The sequence below is a fragment of the Cetorhinus maximus genome, chromosome 19 (genome assembly GCF_964194155.1).
Source record: "Cetorhinus maximus chromosome 19, sCetMax3.hap1.1, whole genome shotgun sequence".
NCBI lineage: Eukaryota > Metazoa > Chordata > Chondrichthyes > Lamniformes > Cetorhinidae > Cetorhinus > Cetorhinus maximus.
This window is the reverse complement of record NC_135897.1, coordinates 30,544,630-30,556,874: the sequence shown is the minus strand read 5'-3', so window position 1 is coordinate 30,556,874 and position 12,245 is coordinate 30,544,630. Positions and strand designations below refer to the sequence as shown.

Below are 12,245 nucleotides of genomic sequence, written 5' to 3'. Positions count from 1 at the left end.
AAGTTAGTCAGCCGCCTTTCTACTAATTGAAAATCGAGAGAGTTTTTTTTTACAGAAGGGGCTGGTTTCCCGCGTTTCTGTATCGCGCAAAGTCAAAATTACTCGCGCTGTGAGCAAAGGAAAACAATTAATAAACATTATCCAGCTGTTGGTATATTTTGTCTTGTTATTTCACCAAACGTGATGATGTTGCAGCTATCACGGGGTCGATCACTTTGCGAGCCACTTTCGGTTGAAATGGGCTCGGAGAATTACCGGTTTCACAACCAGTCAGCCCGAGGTGGCCAATCTTCGCTTGAATTCTTGCCCTGATTTTGGGAGAATTATTTTGGTAGAGAAATAAAATAAGTGTGCTGGAAATCTGAAATTTAAAAAAGCTAAATATTGTAAATGTTTTCAGCTGTTGCATTCGCCACGGTGTTTGTTGCCAGGCTTCAGTTCGTGTAGGAAAACAGGAACCCTGAGTTTCACTTTCTTTAGCTATCCTAAAATGGCGAAAAAATGAAGTCAGCTTCTGTGAAACGTAGTCAGCCAAGTTTAACAGCCTCGCCCATGCCATTTCGGGGAAATCACTGATCGTCCTCGCTCTGGCCTCAGTCACAAAGATGCGTAGGAGTTCCAGACATGCAGAATCCTCCTCCCCGGGTAAGAGCAGCAGGATTTGTGAGAGAATGGAACATACCCGGGACACACGGAGTTCCACACCTCCGGCCAGAATCAACCAAGAGACCAGTCCCGGCTCCAGGAACCCGGGTAACTCTATACGCCGGGACTGCACCCCGCCATCGTCGGTCCAGAGACACTTGGGCAACTGGCACACAACGCAGGTAATAGCAGAACTCATATCCGCTACTGTTCTCACTGCCAACTATCGGAGCCCTGGTTAAAAGCTTTTTATACACACAAAGGAGGGAATGCCACTTGTAAGTTTGCTTTCTTCACCCCATCTGGTCTTAAGCCTATTTGTTTTTTTCATTTCTCTTTGTCATTGGCAAAGACTCTAAAACAAATAATAAAATACTGCCGATGCTGAAAACCGGAAAGAAAAACAGAAAATACTGGAAAAACTCATGACACGGACTCAAAACGTTAACTGTTTCTCTCTCCAAAGATGCTGTCAGACCTGCTAAGTTTTTCCAACATTTTGTGGTTTTGACTCTAAAACAACTGTTTTAACTGTTACAACCCTCTTGCGCGGCCACAGTTTTAATCACTCAAACTCTGGGAGTCCCTCCATAAACCTTTCCCAGCCTCTCTATCTCCCTCTCCTATAGGAGACACCTTAAAACCATCCGGTCCTAATAACTGCTTATGTGGCACTGTGTCAAATGTTGACACTGCTATGAAACACCTTGGGCGATTTTACCATACCTGTATTAAAGCACTATAAAAGTGCAAGTTGTTGTTGTAGGGTGCATGCATTTTGGTAAGCAGCATCAACACCAGTTTAGCAAAGAAAAAGTCAGCTGTTGCACTAGAGATATGGTTCTGTAACATGATAGGTCAAGTAAAGCACACAGATCCTAGACCTGATTTATACTGCTGACTGCCCCTCATTGCTGCCAAACTGAACTTGACATCAAATTGACTCTGCATGTGTGCCAGGTTTGCACAGAATTTTGATTTCCCAAATAGCTAATTGTTCATGTTAAGAGGAAGTGTGTCACTTGTCTCATAACATTGAAAAGGATGCTTGACAAATTTTAGAAAATTTCCAATAGATGACCCATGATTGAATAGAATAGATGGACATCATGAATCTCATGGCTTCTGAGTTGTTTCCAAGTACTTTGTTAGAATTAATTATTTTGAAATACAGTTACTGCTATAATGTATTGTATATAGGATCTACCTTCTGCATTACAATTGGGTACAAAGGCAAGTTGGTGGCATTTACTCATTACAGGCCTACTGCAATCTCAATCATCAATCACAATAAATTATCAGTATCGATATGATGAAAATGTTTTATTTTGTATAAAATGGAAACTCTACCTCCAATTGGTGACTTTGGAACAAATTATGCCCAAAATTGCACTTGTTTTGAAAAGTATTCTTCATCTTGAGTTTCCGCTTAAACTAACTTTCATATCACCAAATGCAAAATCTGACATGCAACAGCACAATCAAGTGTTTTAACAATTCTTTTTAAAATTAGCTTTTAAAAAAAATCCATGATATATTTAAGAGTGATAACTTGGTAAAATTTGATCAGTACAGCAGAAAATGAGTTTATCACAAGCAATATGTATTTAAAACCACATTGTCAATCCAATCCTGTGTGTACCTGTCCTTAAATTACTGAAAATTATTTTCTAATTAGGTAATGGTACAATAGTCAGTTCCTTAGTGAATTAAAAATAATCCTTCAAAATCTTTTCTATTCACACCCTTCTGTTCAAAAGCTCCAGCTAATTGTTTGGAACCACTTGGATGACCTGCAGACAAGTGCAATTAGTGGAAACTCCCAATGGTTAATTCATGCTGGGGCATGGTCAGTTTTGTGGGCAGCACCTGTATCTAGCATGATGTTTATCAAACTAACATCTGAGATTGTGGAAGTTGCACTGAATGTAATTTGTGCTTAAAATTCCTCCGCTTCTGCACTATTACGCTGGTATCAGAGAATCTGAAAATTCTAGCACAATCGAGTGGAAACCTCAGGCACTTGCTTCTAGTTTTCACTTGTATTGGCCATTGTAATAACCTAACCTTTAGGTGTCTAAAAAAAGGTTGTTCATCCTCAGACGTCATCTCAGGGGACCATACTTCCAATAAAATCCCTTTCACAGGGCTGAATCTAAGGTTTCCGTTACTCAGCTTTGACCCATGAAAGGCTTCTACAAGCTATGCCCTTAAAACCACAGGTTAAATTACCATCCCCTCTGAGGGCACAGTTTGGAAGACCTATATATATTCTCCAGATCCAGAGGAGACCACGGTTCTCCTAGCTTATGCATGCAATGCAATGCTTCCAATATCCTATCTGCAATATGCCTTGTAAAATCATAGAATGGTTACAGCACAGAAGGAGGCCATTTGTTCCATTGAGCCTGTGCCAGCTCTGCAGAGGCAATTTAGCAAGTCCACTCCCTCCCTTTACCCATAGCCCTCCAATATGTTTTCCCTTTAAGTGCTGACCAAATGCCCTTTTTGAAAGCCATGACTGAATTTGTCTCTATCACCCTTTCAGGCAGTGCATTCTAGATTGATACCATTCACTGCATGAATTAGTTTTACCTTGTGTCATCTTTGATTCTTTCGCCAATCACGTTAAGTCCGTGTTCTCTTGTACTGGACATTGGGAACAGTTCTCTCTATATACTCTAGACCTTTCATAATTTTGAACATCTCTATTAAATTTCCTATCAAACTCCCCTTCTCTAAGGAAAATAATCCCAGTTTCTCCAATCTATCCCTGTAACTGAAGCCCCTCATCACTGGAACCATTCAAGTATATCTTTCCTGTCCTCTCTCAAAACTAGGTATGTAGGCCATGCGTCCCAAAGACTGGTGGATTGTATCAAACAGCATGTTCCAGCTGCTGTTTGCGATGGGCAGAGTACAGACTGTACCCAACCAGCCCGTGTTTGCAAAACTCAAATCACAGTGTCCAACAATTGGATGTGATTCTGGGATTGGACAACACTTGCTAAATAATCCTCAGTGAGCTAAGAATTACACTGACAACCAATTTAAGATTTTCAGTTGGGCTCACAGTGTGGCACATTTGCATGTACTGGAAGCTACATATATTAATACACAGGGCCCTGTTCTTTGCAGACAGAACATTTACATAATTGCGCCTGTTTCAACTAAACAAAATAAGTGACAGCCATTCGCTGACTCATTCCTCAGGGCAATGCCTTCACCAATCAGGGTCAAGCTGCCTGGTTTAAATTTCAAACATTGCTTGGCAGTTAACTGTCAGTCACCATATGCATTCTCCATGGCAATGCTACTTGCGAACCAATCAGCTTCACACATACAGTATAAATTGTTGTTTTTCCCCTTTATATTGAGTGTCCTGATGAATGCAGGACAAAAAGCTTAATCATGTTTCCTTATTCAGCAAGTTTGATAAGTTAGATTGTTTGCAAAACAAGCTTACCTGAAGGGAACTATCTTCCCTTATGTTAATCTTTTTTTATATTCATTCATGGGATGTGGGCATTGCTGGCTAGGCCAGTATTTATTGCCCATCCCTAATTGACCTTGCTCAGAAGGCATTTTGGAGTCAGCCACATTGCTGCTGGTCTGGAATCATGTGTGGGCCAGACCAGGTAAGGACAGCAGATTTCCCCTAAAGGGCATTAGTGAACCAGATGGGTTTTTATGACGATCAGCAATGGTTTCATGGTCATCTTCAGACTCTTAATTCCAGATTTTTTTGTGGAATTTGAATTCCACTATCAGCCATGTTGGGATTCAAACCCAGGTCCCCAGAGCAGTGCCCTGGGTCTCTGGATTACTAGTCTAGTGACAATACCACTATGCCACTGCCCCCCTCTCCCCACAAGTAATTGCATAACCTTTTCTGATTTTGTCTCAGGGTCTAAAGCAGCAGAATGTAGCCCAGCATAACAGCGGAAGTTTTATAACAGATTCTCTTTATGTCAGATTATATTCTATTCTACTGATGTGCATTTTGTTGATAAAAGCAAAGATTTCCAGACAAGTCATACAATGGAGCAAACATGAGAGAAATGTCTTCTGGGCCTGAATCTCGCTTGTCGGGCGCATACAATTGGCGGGCCCGGAAGCGGACATGAAATACGGTTCCAGCCGTGATCGGTCCCCAAATGCAATTTCACGCTGGCTGGCCAATTAACAGGCAGCCAGCGTGAAACACGCGCTGAGAAAGGCTCGGCACTGCTTGGGGGCAGCGGGAAGAGGGCGGATGCCGAGAAAAGTGAGGGTGCGGGTAGGCGCTTCTAATGAGCTCACTGAAGGCAGGCAGACACCTGCTGCAGAGCGGCCTCAGGGAGCTGCAGGCCTGTACAAATTAAACGAGAAGAATAAAATGCAGCAACTGTGTCTGTGCAGCACATTCAAGCGCCTCACAACAGAACTCCAAAAACCTCAGTCACCAGGCATCTTTCTTTTATTATATTTGACCCCAGACATTTCATCCTGCCCTGGATCAAGGTTGTAGGAAAAACGTGAAGCCCACCAGGCTGGTTGGTCTATCCGCCAACCGTAAAAGTGGACGGGTGATGTAAAATTGCGGTCAATAGGCTTTTTAATGACCTTAATTGGCTCCTTAATTGTTGGCAGGCACGGCTTTGACTCCTGTGTGCACGCCCGCCGAGCTCAATGTTGCATTCATGTGCAATGATGTCGGGACGCATGCCTGACGTCATTTTGTACAATTTTATGCGCATTCAGGTCAGACGCACGCCGACCTAGGAATGCAAAATTCAGGCCCTGGAGATTTCAGCCAGTAAATGTGTAGTCAAGACACATTTCATGGCTTAAAGCAAGACCCGTGTATTCCCAGAAAGGAACCTAAGGTAAGTGTGATCTCCTGTGCTTATGTGAAGAACCGATCTTTGTTGTAAGGGTGAGATGTGCTTTACGTTGCTGTGCTAATACCTACAGGGAGGTTACACCGATCAACTCCAGAGCAGCGAGAGGACTAATAAAGAAGTACCATACATCAGAGAAGCCTTTTCAAATTTGGCCATTTCTGAAAGGAGTTCAAGTTTGAAAGATTCAGTAAAGACAAGTGAACTAAATCTCCACATAACCCCAGATATACCAAAGGTTTGTTGAATGTTTTATAATGTACTTATTGATTTCAAAAATTAACTTCATCTCTTGTTTTGTGTTTGTGATTCTTGTTGTAAGGGTTAGCAGTGCTTTACATTGCTGTGCTGATTCTCACAGAAAGACTACACCAATCAAGCTTGGAGGAGTGGGGTGACTAATGAAGGAGTACCATGCCGTAGAGTTAACAAAGGACCAGATTTTTTAAACACTGACCCTTCCGAAAAGAATCCAAGTTCTAGATATTCGGTAAAGACAAGTGAACTAAATGTCCAAGCAATCTCTGATGTATCAAAGGTAGTTATCTCACCACTGATTTCATTAATTGGTTGGCTGATGTATTAATAAATTATGCAACCATGTTCTAGCATGACAAACCTCTCCTAAATAAAGTGCCAGATTGCATGATTCTCAGAATTCATTTCTCCATGAGATACTGGCACCACAAGGGAATCATAAAGGTTACATTCAGACAGATCCATAAGAGTTTGTAACCCAGAAAGAAGCCATGCATGCCCACTGTGTCTGCTCTTTACCGGAACAGTCCAAAACTATTCCTGATACCCTGCTCTCTCCAAGTTCCCTGAGTCTTCCCCTGCTTAAAATATTTAAGCAATTTGCTTTAAAAACAATCCAATGATGTTCGCCATATCTACTCTCTGTGATCAGGCATTCTAACCTCCAACAATAATGAGTAAAAAATGTTCTGTTTATCTTTCATCATTTTCTTAATGACAGTTTGAAATTAATGGTCCCCTCTGTCGCTGGCATCACATCAGAGGAAATAGTTTATTTCTCCTTACACTATCAAAACATTTTACAGTTAAAAAGAATTTATATTAAATCCCTTCTTATCCTTCTTTGCTCCAGTTGAAATAGTCCCAGTATATTCACACTCCCCTCATACCAATGGGCCAGAATCTGTTGTCAAAATAACAGCTCTGGGTTAAGTTTCACCTGCCACATGCCCGGTCTTTCCACTAGCCTGTCTGCATCCACTTGAAACATATCTTTATCCTCTTGATTGTTCATAGTACTTCCAAGTTCTGTGTTATCTGCATATTTTGAAATTATGCTCAAGTAGAGGTCAGTAATATACATCAAGAAAATCCATGGTCCTGGTATCAACCCCAGGAACACAACTTTGTACCTTTCCCCAACATGACATCAACTGTTATCACCCTCATCAATCCTTTCTGCTACCTCATCAATAAAGTCAGTCAGGTTAGTTATACCTGATTTGCCTTTAACAAACCCATACTGGATGTCTTCAATTAATCCACACCTCTTTAAGTGACTTTTAATTTTCTTCTGGATTATCATTTCCAAAAGCTTTTTCTGCCACTGATGTTAAACTGCCTTGGCTGTAGTTACTGGGTTTATCCTTCCGCCCTTTATTCAACAAGAGAATTTGCAATTCTCTAGTCCTCTGGGATCATCCCGTATCTAAGGAGGATTGGAAGATTATGGCCAGTTCACATTTGTTTTCCTTGATCTTTCCTCAAGAAACATTAATTCTCCTGATCAAGCACTAAACAGCCACAGATTGTAACTCGCTGCAAAAGGCCATTTCTAATGTAATCTTGTCCCGTCACTGCTCAGGGACAACAGTTTCACTCACTTGTCACAAGGTGGCATAAATTCCAGGTTCGATAGTATGGATCTAATCACAGGTACCTCTGAAAATGCATTAAAATTTATATTAAAATAAAACCTGTGGTCATGAAAATCCACAATACATGTTTTTTATTTTTGTTTTTAAATCCAATTCACTAATAAGTTAAACTATATGGGGCTGAAATTCCACATGGTTCTGATCATGAGGCAATTGTAGGACATGCAGTTTAATTGCTGTAAACTACTACCCTGTGTAGGAAATTTGCATGGTTCCAAATGGGAGAGGGCAAGGTTGTGGGATCTGACAATGAACAGGCCCAGGCACAATGGGCTGAATGGTTTCCTCCAGTACCATTTATTTCAATGGTTAGGTGCTTGTAAAAAAAATTCCTGCTGCTTAAGGGTTCAGTGGTGGCTTTTAAATAGCATGAAGATCATTTGCTGAATGGAAAGATTCCAAGGCAGGTAGGAGATGGTGTAGGTAAGTGGGGGAGTTCCTAGTGTGAGTGTTCGCAGACAATTAGAGGTTGTATTTACGGTGTGATTGGGGGGGAGTGGGGGTAGGTGGGGATGAGATGCCAGAAGTGTTATGCCAGTGATTATATTATTTAGCAGCAGGAAACAGCTATTCCAGTGACTAGAAATTGCTTTGGCAGCTAGATTGAAACATTCGGCTTGTGGTTAGCGGGAAGATAAAATAATCCAAAGAATTTGCCTTGTCTCACTTTTCAAAGCTTTTCAACTTGAATTGTTTGCAAAACAGGCTTTCAAGGTGTCTATGGCTTTCCTACTGAATTCCCTTCTCCTTTACATTAGTCATATTGGATAACTACTTTTCTGGCAAGTTTACTAATCTTGTCTGATTTTATTTAAAGGTCCACGCTCTCAGTTTGTAAGCTCGTACAATAACTGAAGTTTTATACAATAAAAACAAAAATAGCTGGAAAATCTCAGCATCTGCAGAAAGGAATACAGTTAATGTTTTGAGTCCATATGACTCTTCATCAGAACTAAGAAATATAGAAATAAGGTGAAATATAAGCTGGTTGAGGGGGGTGGGACAGGTGGAGCTGGATAGAGAGCCAGTGATATGCAGAAGCTTTTTTGCTTTTAGCTGAAGTTTTATAATGGATTCACTTTATATCAGGTTATGCTATATTGTGCTGATGTAATATATGTGTTTTGTTGATAAAAGCAAAGATTTCTAGATAAGTCATACAGTGGAACAAGTGAGAGAGGAATGACTTCTAGAGAGTTCAACCCAATAATGTACAGTCAAAACACATTTCATGGGCTAAAGCAAGATCCCTGTTTTCCCAGAAAGGAAACTATGCCAAGTGTAATTGTTCAATGTTTTGTAATGTACTTATTGATTTCAAAAATTAACTTCATCTCTTGTTTTGTGTTTGTGATTCTTGTTGTAAGGGTTAGGAGTGCTTTACATTGCTGTGCTGATTCTCACAGAGAGACTACACCAATCAAGCCTGGAGGAGTGGGGTGACTAATGAAGGAGTACCATGCCGTAGAGTTAACAAAGGACCAGATTTTTTAAACACTGACCCTTCTGAAAAGAATCCAAGTTCTAGATATTCGGTAAAGACAAGTGAACTAAATGTCCAAGCAATTTCTGATGTATCAAAGGTAGTGATCTCATCATTGAATTCAAGAATTGTTTGATGTATCTGTAAATTGTGCAACAATTTTGGAAGTATGACAAGCCTCTAATTCTTAAAAAAAAAAACCAGATTTCATGATCCTTAGTTGAATATAACTCTTTTCTCTGTGTAATACTGAACCACAAAGCAATTGTAAGAGTTACATTCAGCCAGGGAGATCCATAAGAATTTGTAATGCAGAAGGACGCCATGCAAGTCCACTTTACTGGAGGAACTAATCTTTGATTCTCTGTCCTCTCCTAGTGCCCTGAATTTTCCTCTACTTTAAATATTTCTTCCATATTCCTTTTAGAAAAATCCAATGTTGTCTGCCTCAACAACTCTCTGGTGAAGCATTCCATTTTCTTACAATCTGAGTAAAGAAGTTTCTATTTACCTTTCATTCCTTTTCAATGACAGTTTGAAACTAATGATCTCCTGTCCCTGGCTCCAGAGCTAGAGTAAATAGTTTATCCTTATTTACACTTTCAAAATATTTTACAAATCTATATTAAATCCCTTCTTAGCTTTCACTGCTCCATTGGAAATATTTCCCATACCTTCACACCCTCCTCATAACAATGGATCAGAATGTGCTGTCAAAACTATAGCCAGGCTAATGACATTGCTGTTATTTATGGGTAAATAACATAGCAACTGCAAACAAATGGCAGATGTGTGGTTAAATGCCAAAAGTGGCTGTCCCAAGTTGCACCTCCTCGCTGTTAGCTTCCCTACAACTGTAGCTCATCCTTAATCTGACTGTTTTTTTCCAGAAACCTTTTGTGTCTGTCTGTTGGAACTTTGGTCTTGTCATTACAAGTCGAGTAAATACTCATCTGGCACTGTGATAAATGTCACTGACTGCAAATACGCCTCTCTGATACCAAAAATTAACTTTATCAAGTGTGGAGTTTCATTCCTTCAGGTTTTTAAATAGATCAATTTTTTTCTTTGTTAATTTTGCTTTCTGTTTTTTGCTCTCTCTCTTAATCCAATCTTTTTACCCTAAAGAGATACCCCTCACTTATTTCTCTTTCTGTGCCCGACATTGAATTCACCTCCTTTAATTTTCCTTTCTCGGTTTTTCCAGTTTTTATTTTGCAATTCTCCTATATGATTAATTAAGGAGATACACTGTTGGTTGTCCTGTTCACTCAGGTCCCAGATGCTCTGTTTCCCTTACTATGGTTTTATCAGCTCACGCTTTCAGCAACTTTGAAGGCAATATTTCTCTATAATGGCTACAGTTGTTTGTGTGCCCTGTTATAATTGTATTTTTTAGGTATTTGGGGATCATACAAGTGCAGCAGGAACAGAGCTCTATCCTATTTCAAACTGTAAAATTTTAATTCAATCATTTCAATGTTAAGATAATAGATAAATATGTCCAGAAATAGCGATTAGTTTGGAGGAAGAAGCAAGCTGGCTTCCTCAGAAGAACATAATTATAGGCTTAATTCTACAACCCCACACTTCTAAAGCCTTCAAGACCCTATGGGCTGGATTTTTGAAGTGGGTCAGGAAGCTGACACCTAGATAAATTTCGGGTCCCAACCCTGTGCCTGAACTGAGTGACACCATGTTCAAATGCAAATAGCCTAATTGGCCAGGAGCCTAACTCAGACCCCAATTAGAGATGCCAAGTACCTCCAGGAAGCAGGAGCTGCCTGTCTCGTGCCAGTAAAGAAGTACAGGAAACTGGCCATGGACGCCGAACCCCACAGTTCAGCCTGGTGAGTTGATCTCTTAAATATCATTTCAACGCAAATGGAAACAAACTTTTTATTGGCCCTGAAGCAACCCCAACAGCTGGACAGTAACGTGTGCCAGAATATTCAGGATCACCAAAATTAGATTTCAAAATTGGTTGCCCACATGCCCCACCCCTTTAAGTTCCTAAAGGAGCTTAAAGGCCCATTAATTGGCAGTGTGCAGTTTGCCCTTTCATTCCCCCCCCCCCCCTCCCGGTTAATTCTTTGAAAATTCGGAATTGTCCTCGGAATTCTATGACAACATCCAGGACTGCAATTTTCAAATCACATCCACACTGAGTTCTGATCCAGTGGTCCTTTGAAAATCTGGCCCAATGGTTTTGAGAATTGGGCTACAAAATTATAGTCCTGTCTTTGATCTATATTCCTTTTGAGCATGACTCTGCACTATGAGCATAGGAATGCAAAATTACCCTTTGCATGTAGTAACAACTTGATTTATGTTGAGAGTTTGGAAGTATCTGGGCAAATCATTTTCTGTACTACTTCAGATTGCCTGCATATGATGAAATAAGAACCCTGACCACTGACCTGTTTGACAAAAGCTGTTTAACCGGATCCAGATTCAGTAAATCACACTCAGGGCTTTCGGAAGGTCGACAATAGTGTGGAGTTTTCGCTGTGTCTTTACTATTATAGAGGAATCAGTGAATCTCTTGAACAGTTTCACTGTTTTTTCCCTAGGTATTGGTGCCTTTATAATTTCCTCCTGGTGCCATGAGAGCAAGCAAAAGCCAAAGAAATTGACTGCTTACAATTCATTTAGCATTTAGAGTCACTGAGCATCAGTTATGTCATCCCACTCTGGCATGCCTAGATCTCCTCGTTGACTGAAAATCTGATCATTCATCCAAGGCTTGTATATCCTTACACAAGGATACAACCCTCTCTTTCCTGTCCTTTGCCCTCTTTCAATACCAGAGGAACTGGTGAGGCCTGCGAAAGTCAGTCTTGCACAATCTATCACACTTGTGGTTGAACAATTTATTAAAATCTAGTTCAGCTATAATAATATGGATCTCATTTTAAATAAAACATCAATATTTGGCTTCTCCTTAGTAGTTTCCTAGATTGGGGTTTCAGCAGTCCAACAATAACTACTTACTGCTGTATTGGAAAGTGCAGAGCTAACAGTCTACATCTGTCTAACTTGGTGGTACAATTACATGTATTCCAAATATCTGATCTTATGCTCCCAAATTTATTGCTAGACATCTATAGCCTTCACCTTATATTTCATGGAATGGCTTATCAGTAGTAATTTATCATTCATACACTACAAACCTTTGGATAAAGTTGCATCCAGGATGATTCAACTCCATATTTATCTGTTTCAGGAAAGAAAATTCAAAAATGATGCAAGGCTGTATTCTTCTGGAAATACAATGCAGGCTCATGTAACAGGTTGCAGTAACCAAAACACTAATCT

At 40.2% G+C, this 12,245-nt stretch overlaps 1 protein-coding gene across 1 annotated transcript in view; it reads left to right on the top strand.

The window, feature by feature from the left end:
- Nucleotides 1-233: 233 nt before the first annotated feature.
- LOC144693710 (ubl carboxyl-terminal hydrolase 18-like) overlaps nt 234-12,245 on the top strand; it is a 54,251-nt gene continuing 42,239 nt past the window's right edge. Inside the window, exons 1-5 of the mRNA XM_078563635.1 lie at nt 234-827; nt 5,602-5,766; nt 5,890-6,066; nt 8,851-9,027; nt 12,154-12,245. The exon at nt 12,154-12,245 is cut by the window's right edge and continues 44 nt beyond it. Coding sequence (XP_078419761.1) covers nt 606-827; nt 5,602-5,766; nt 5,890-6,066; nt 8,851-9,027; nt 12,154-12,245 — 833 coding nt within the window. The 5' untranslated portion in view covers nt 234-605. The remainder of the gene's footprint in view (nt 828-5,601; nt 5,767-5,889; nt 6,067-8,850; nt 9,028-12,153) is intronic.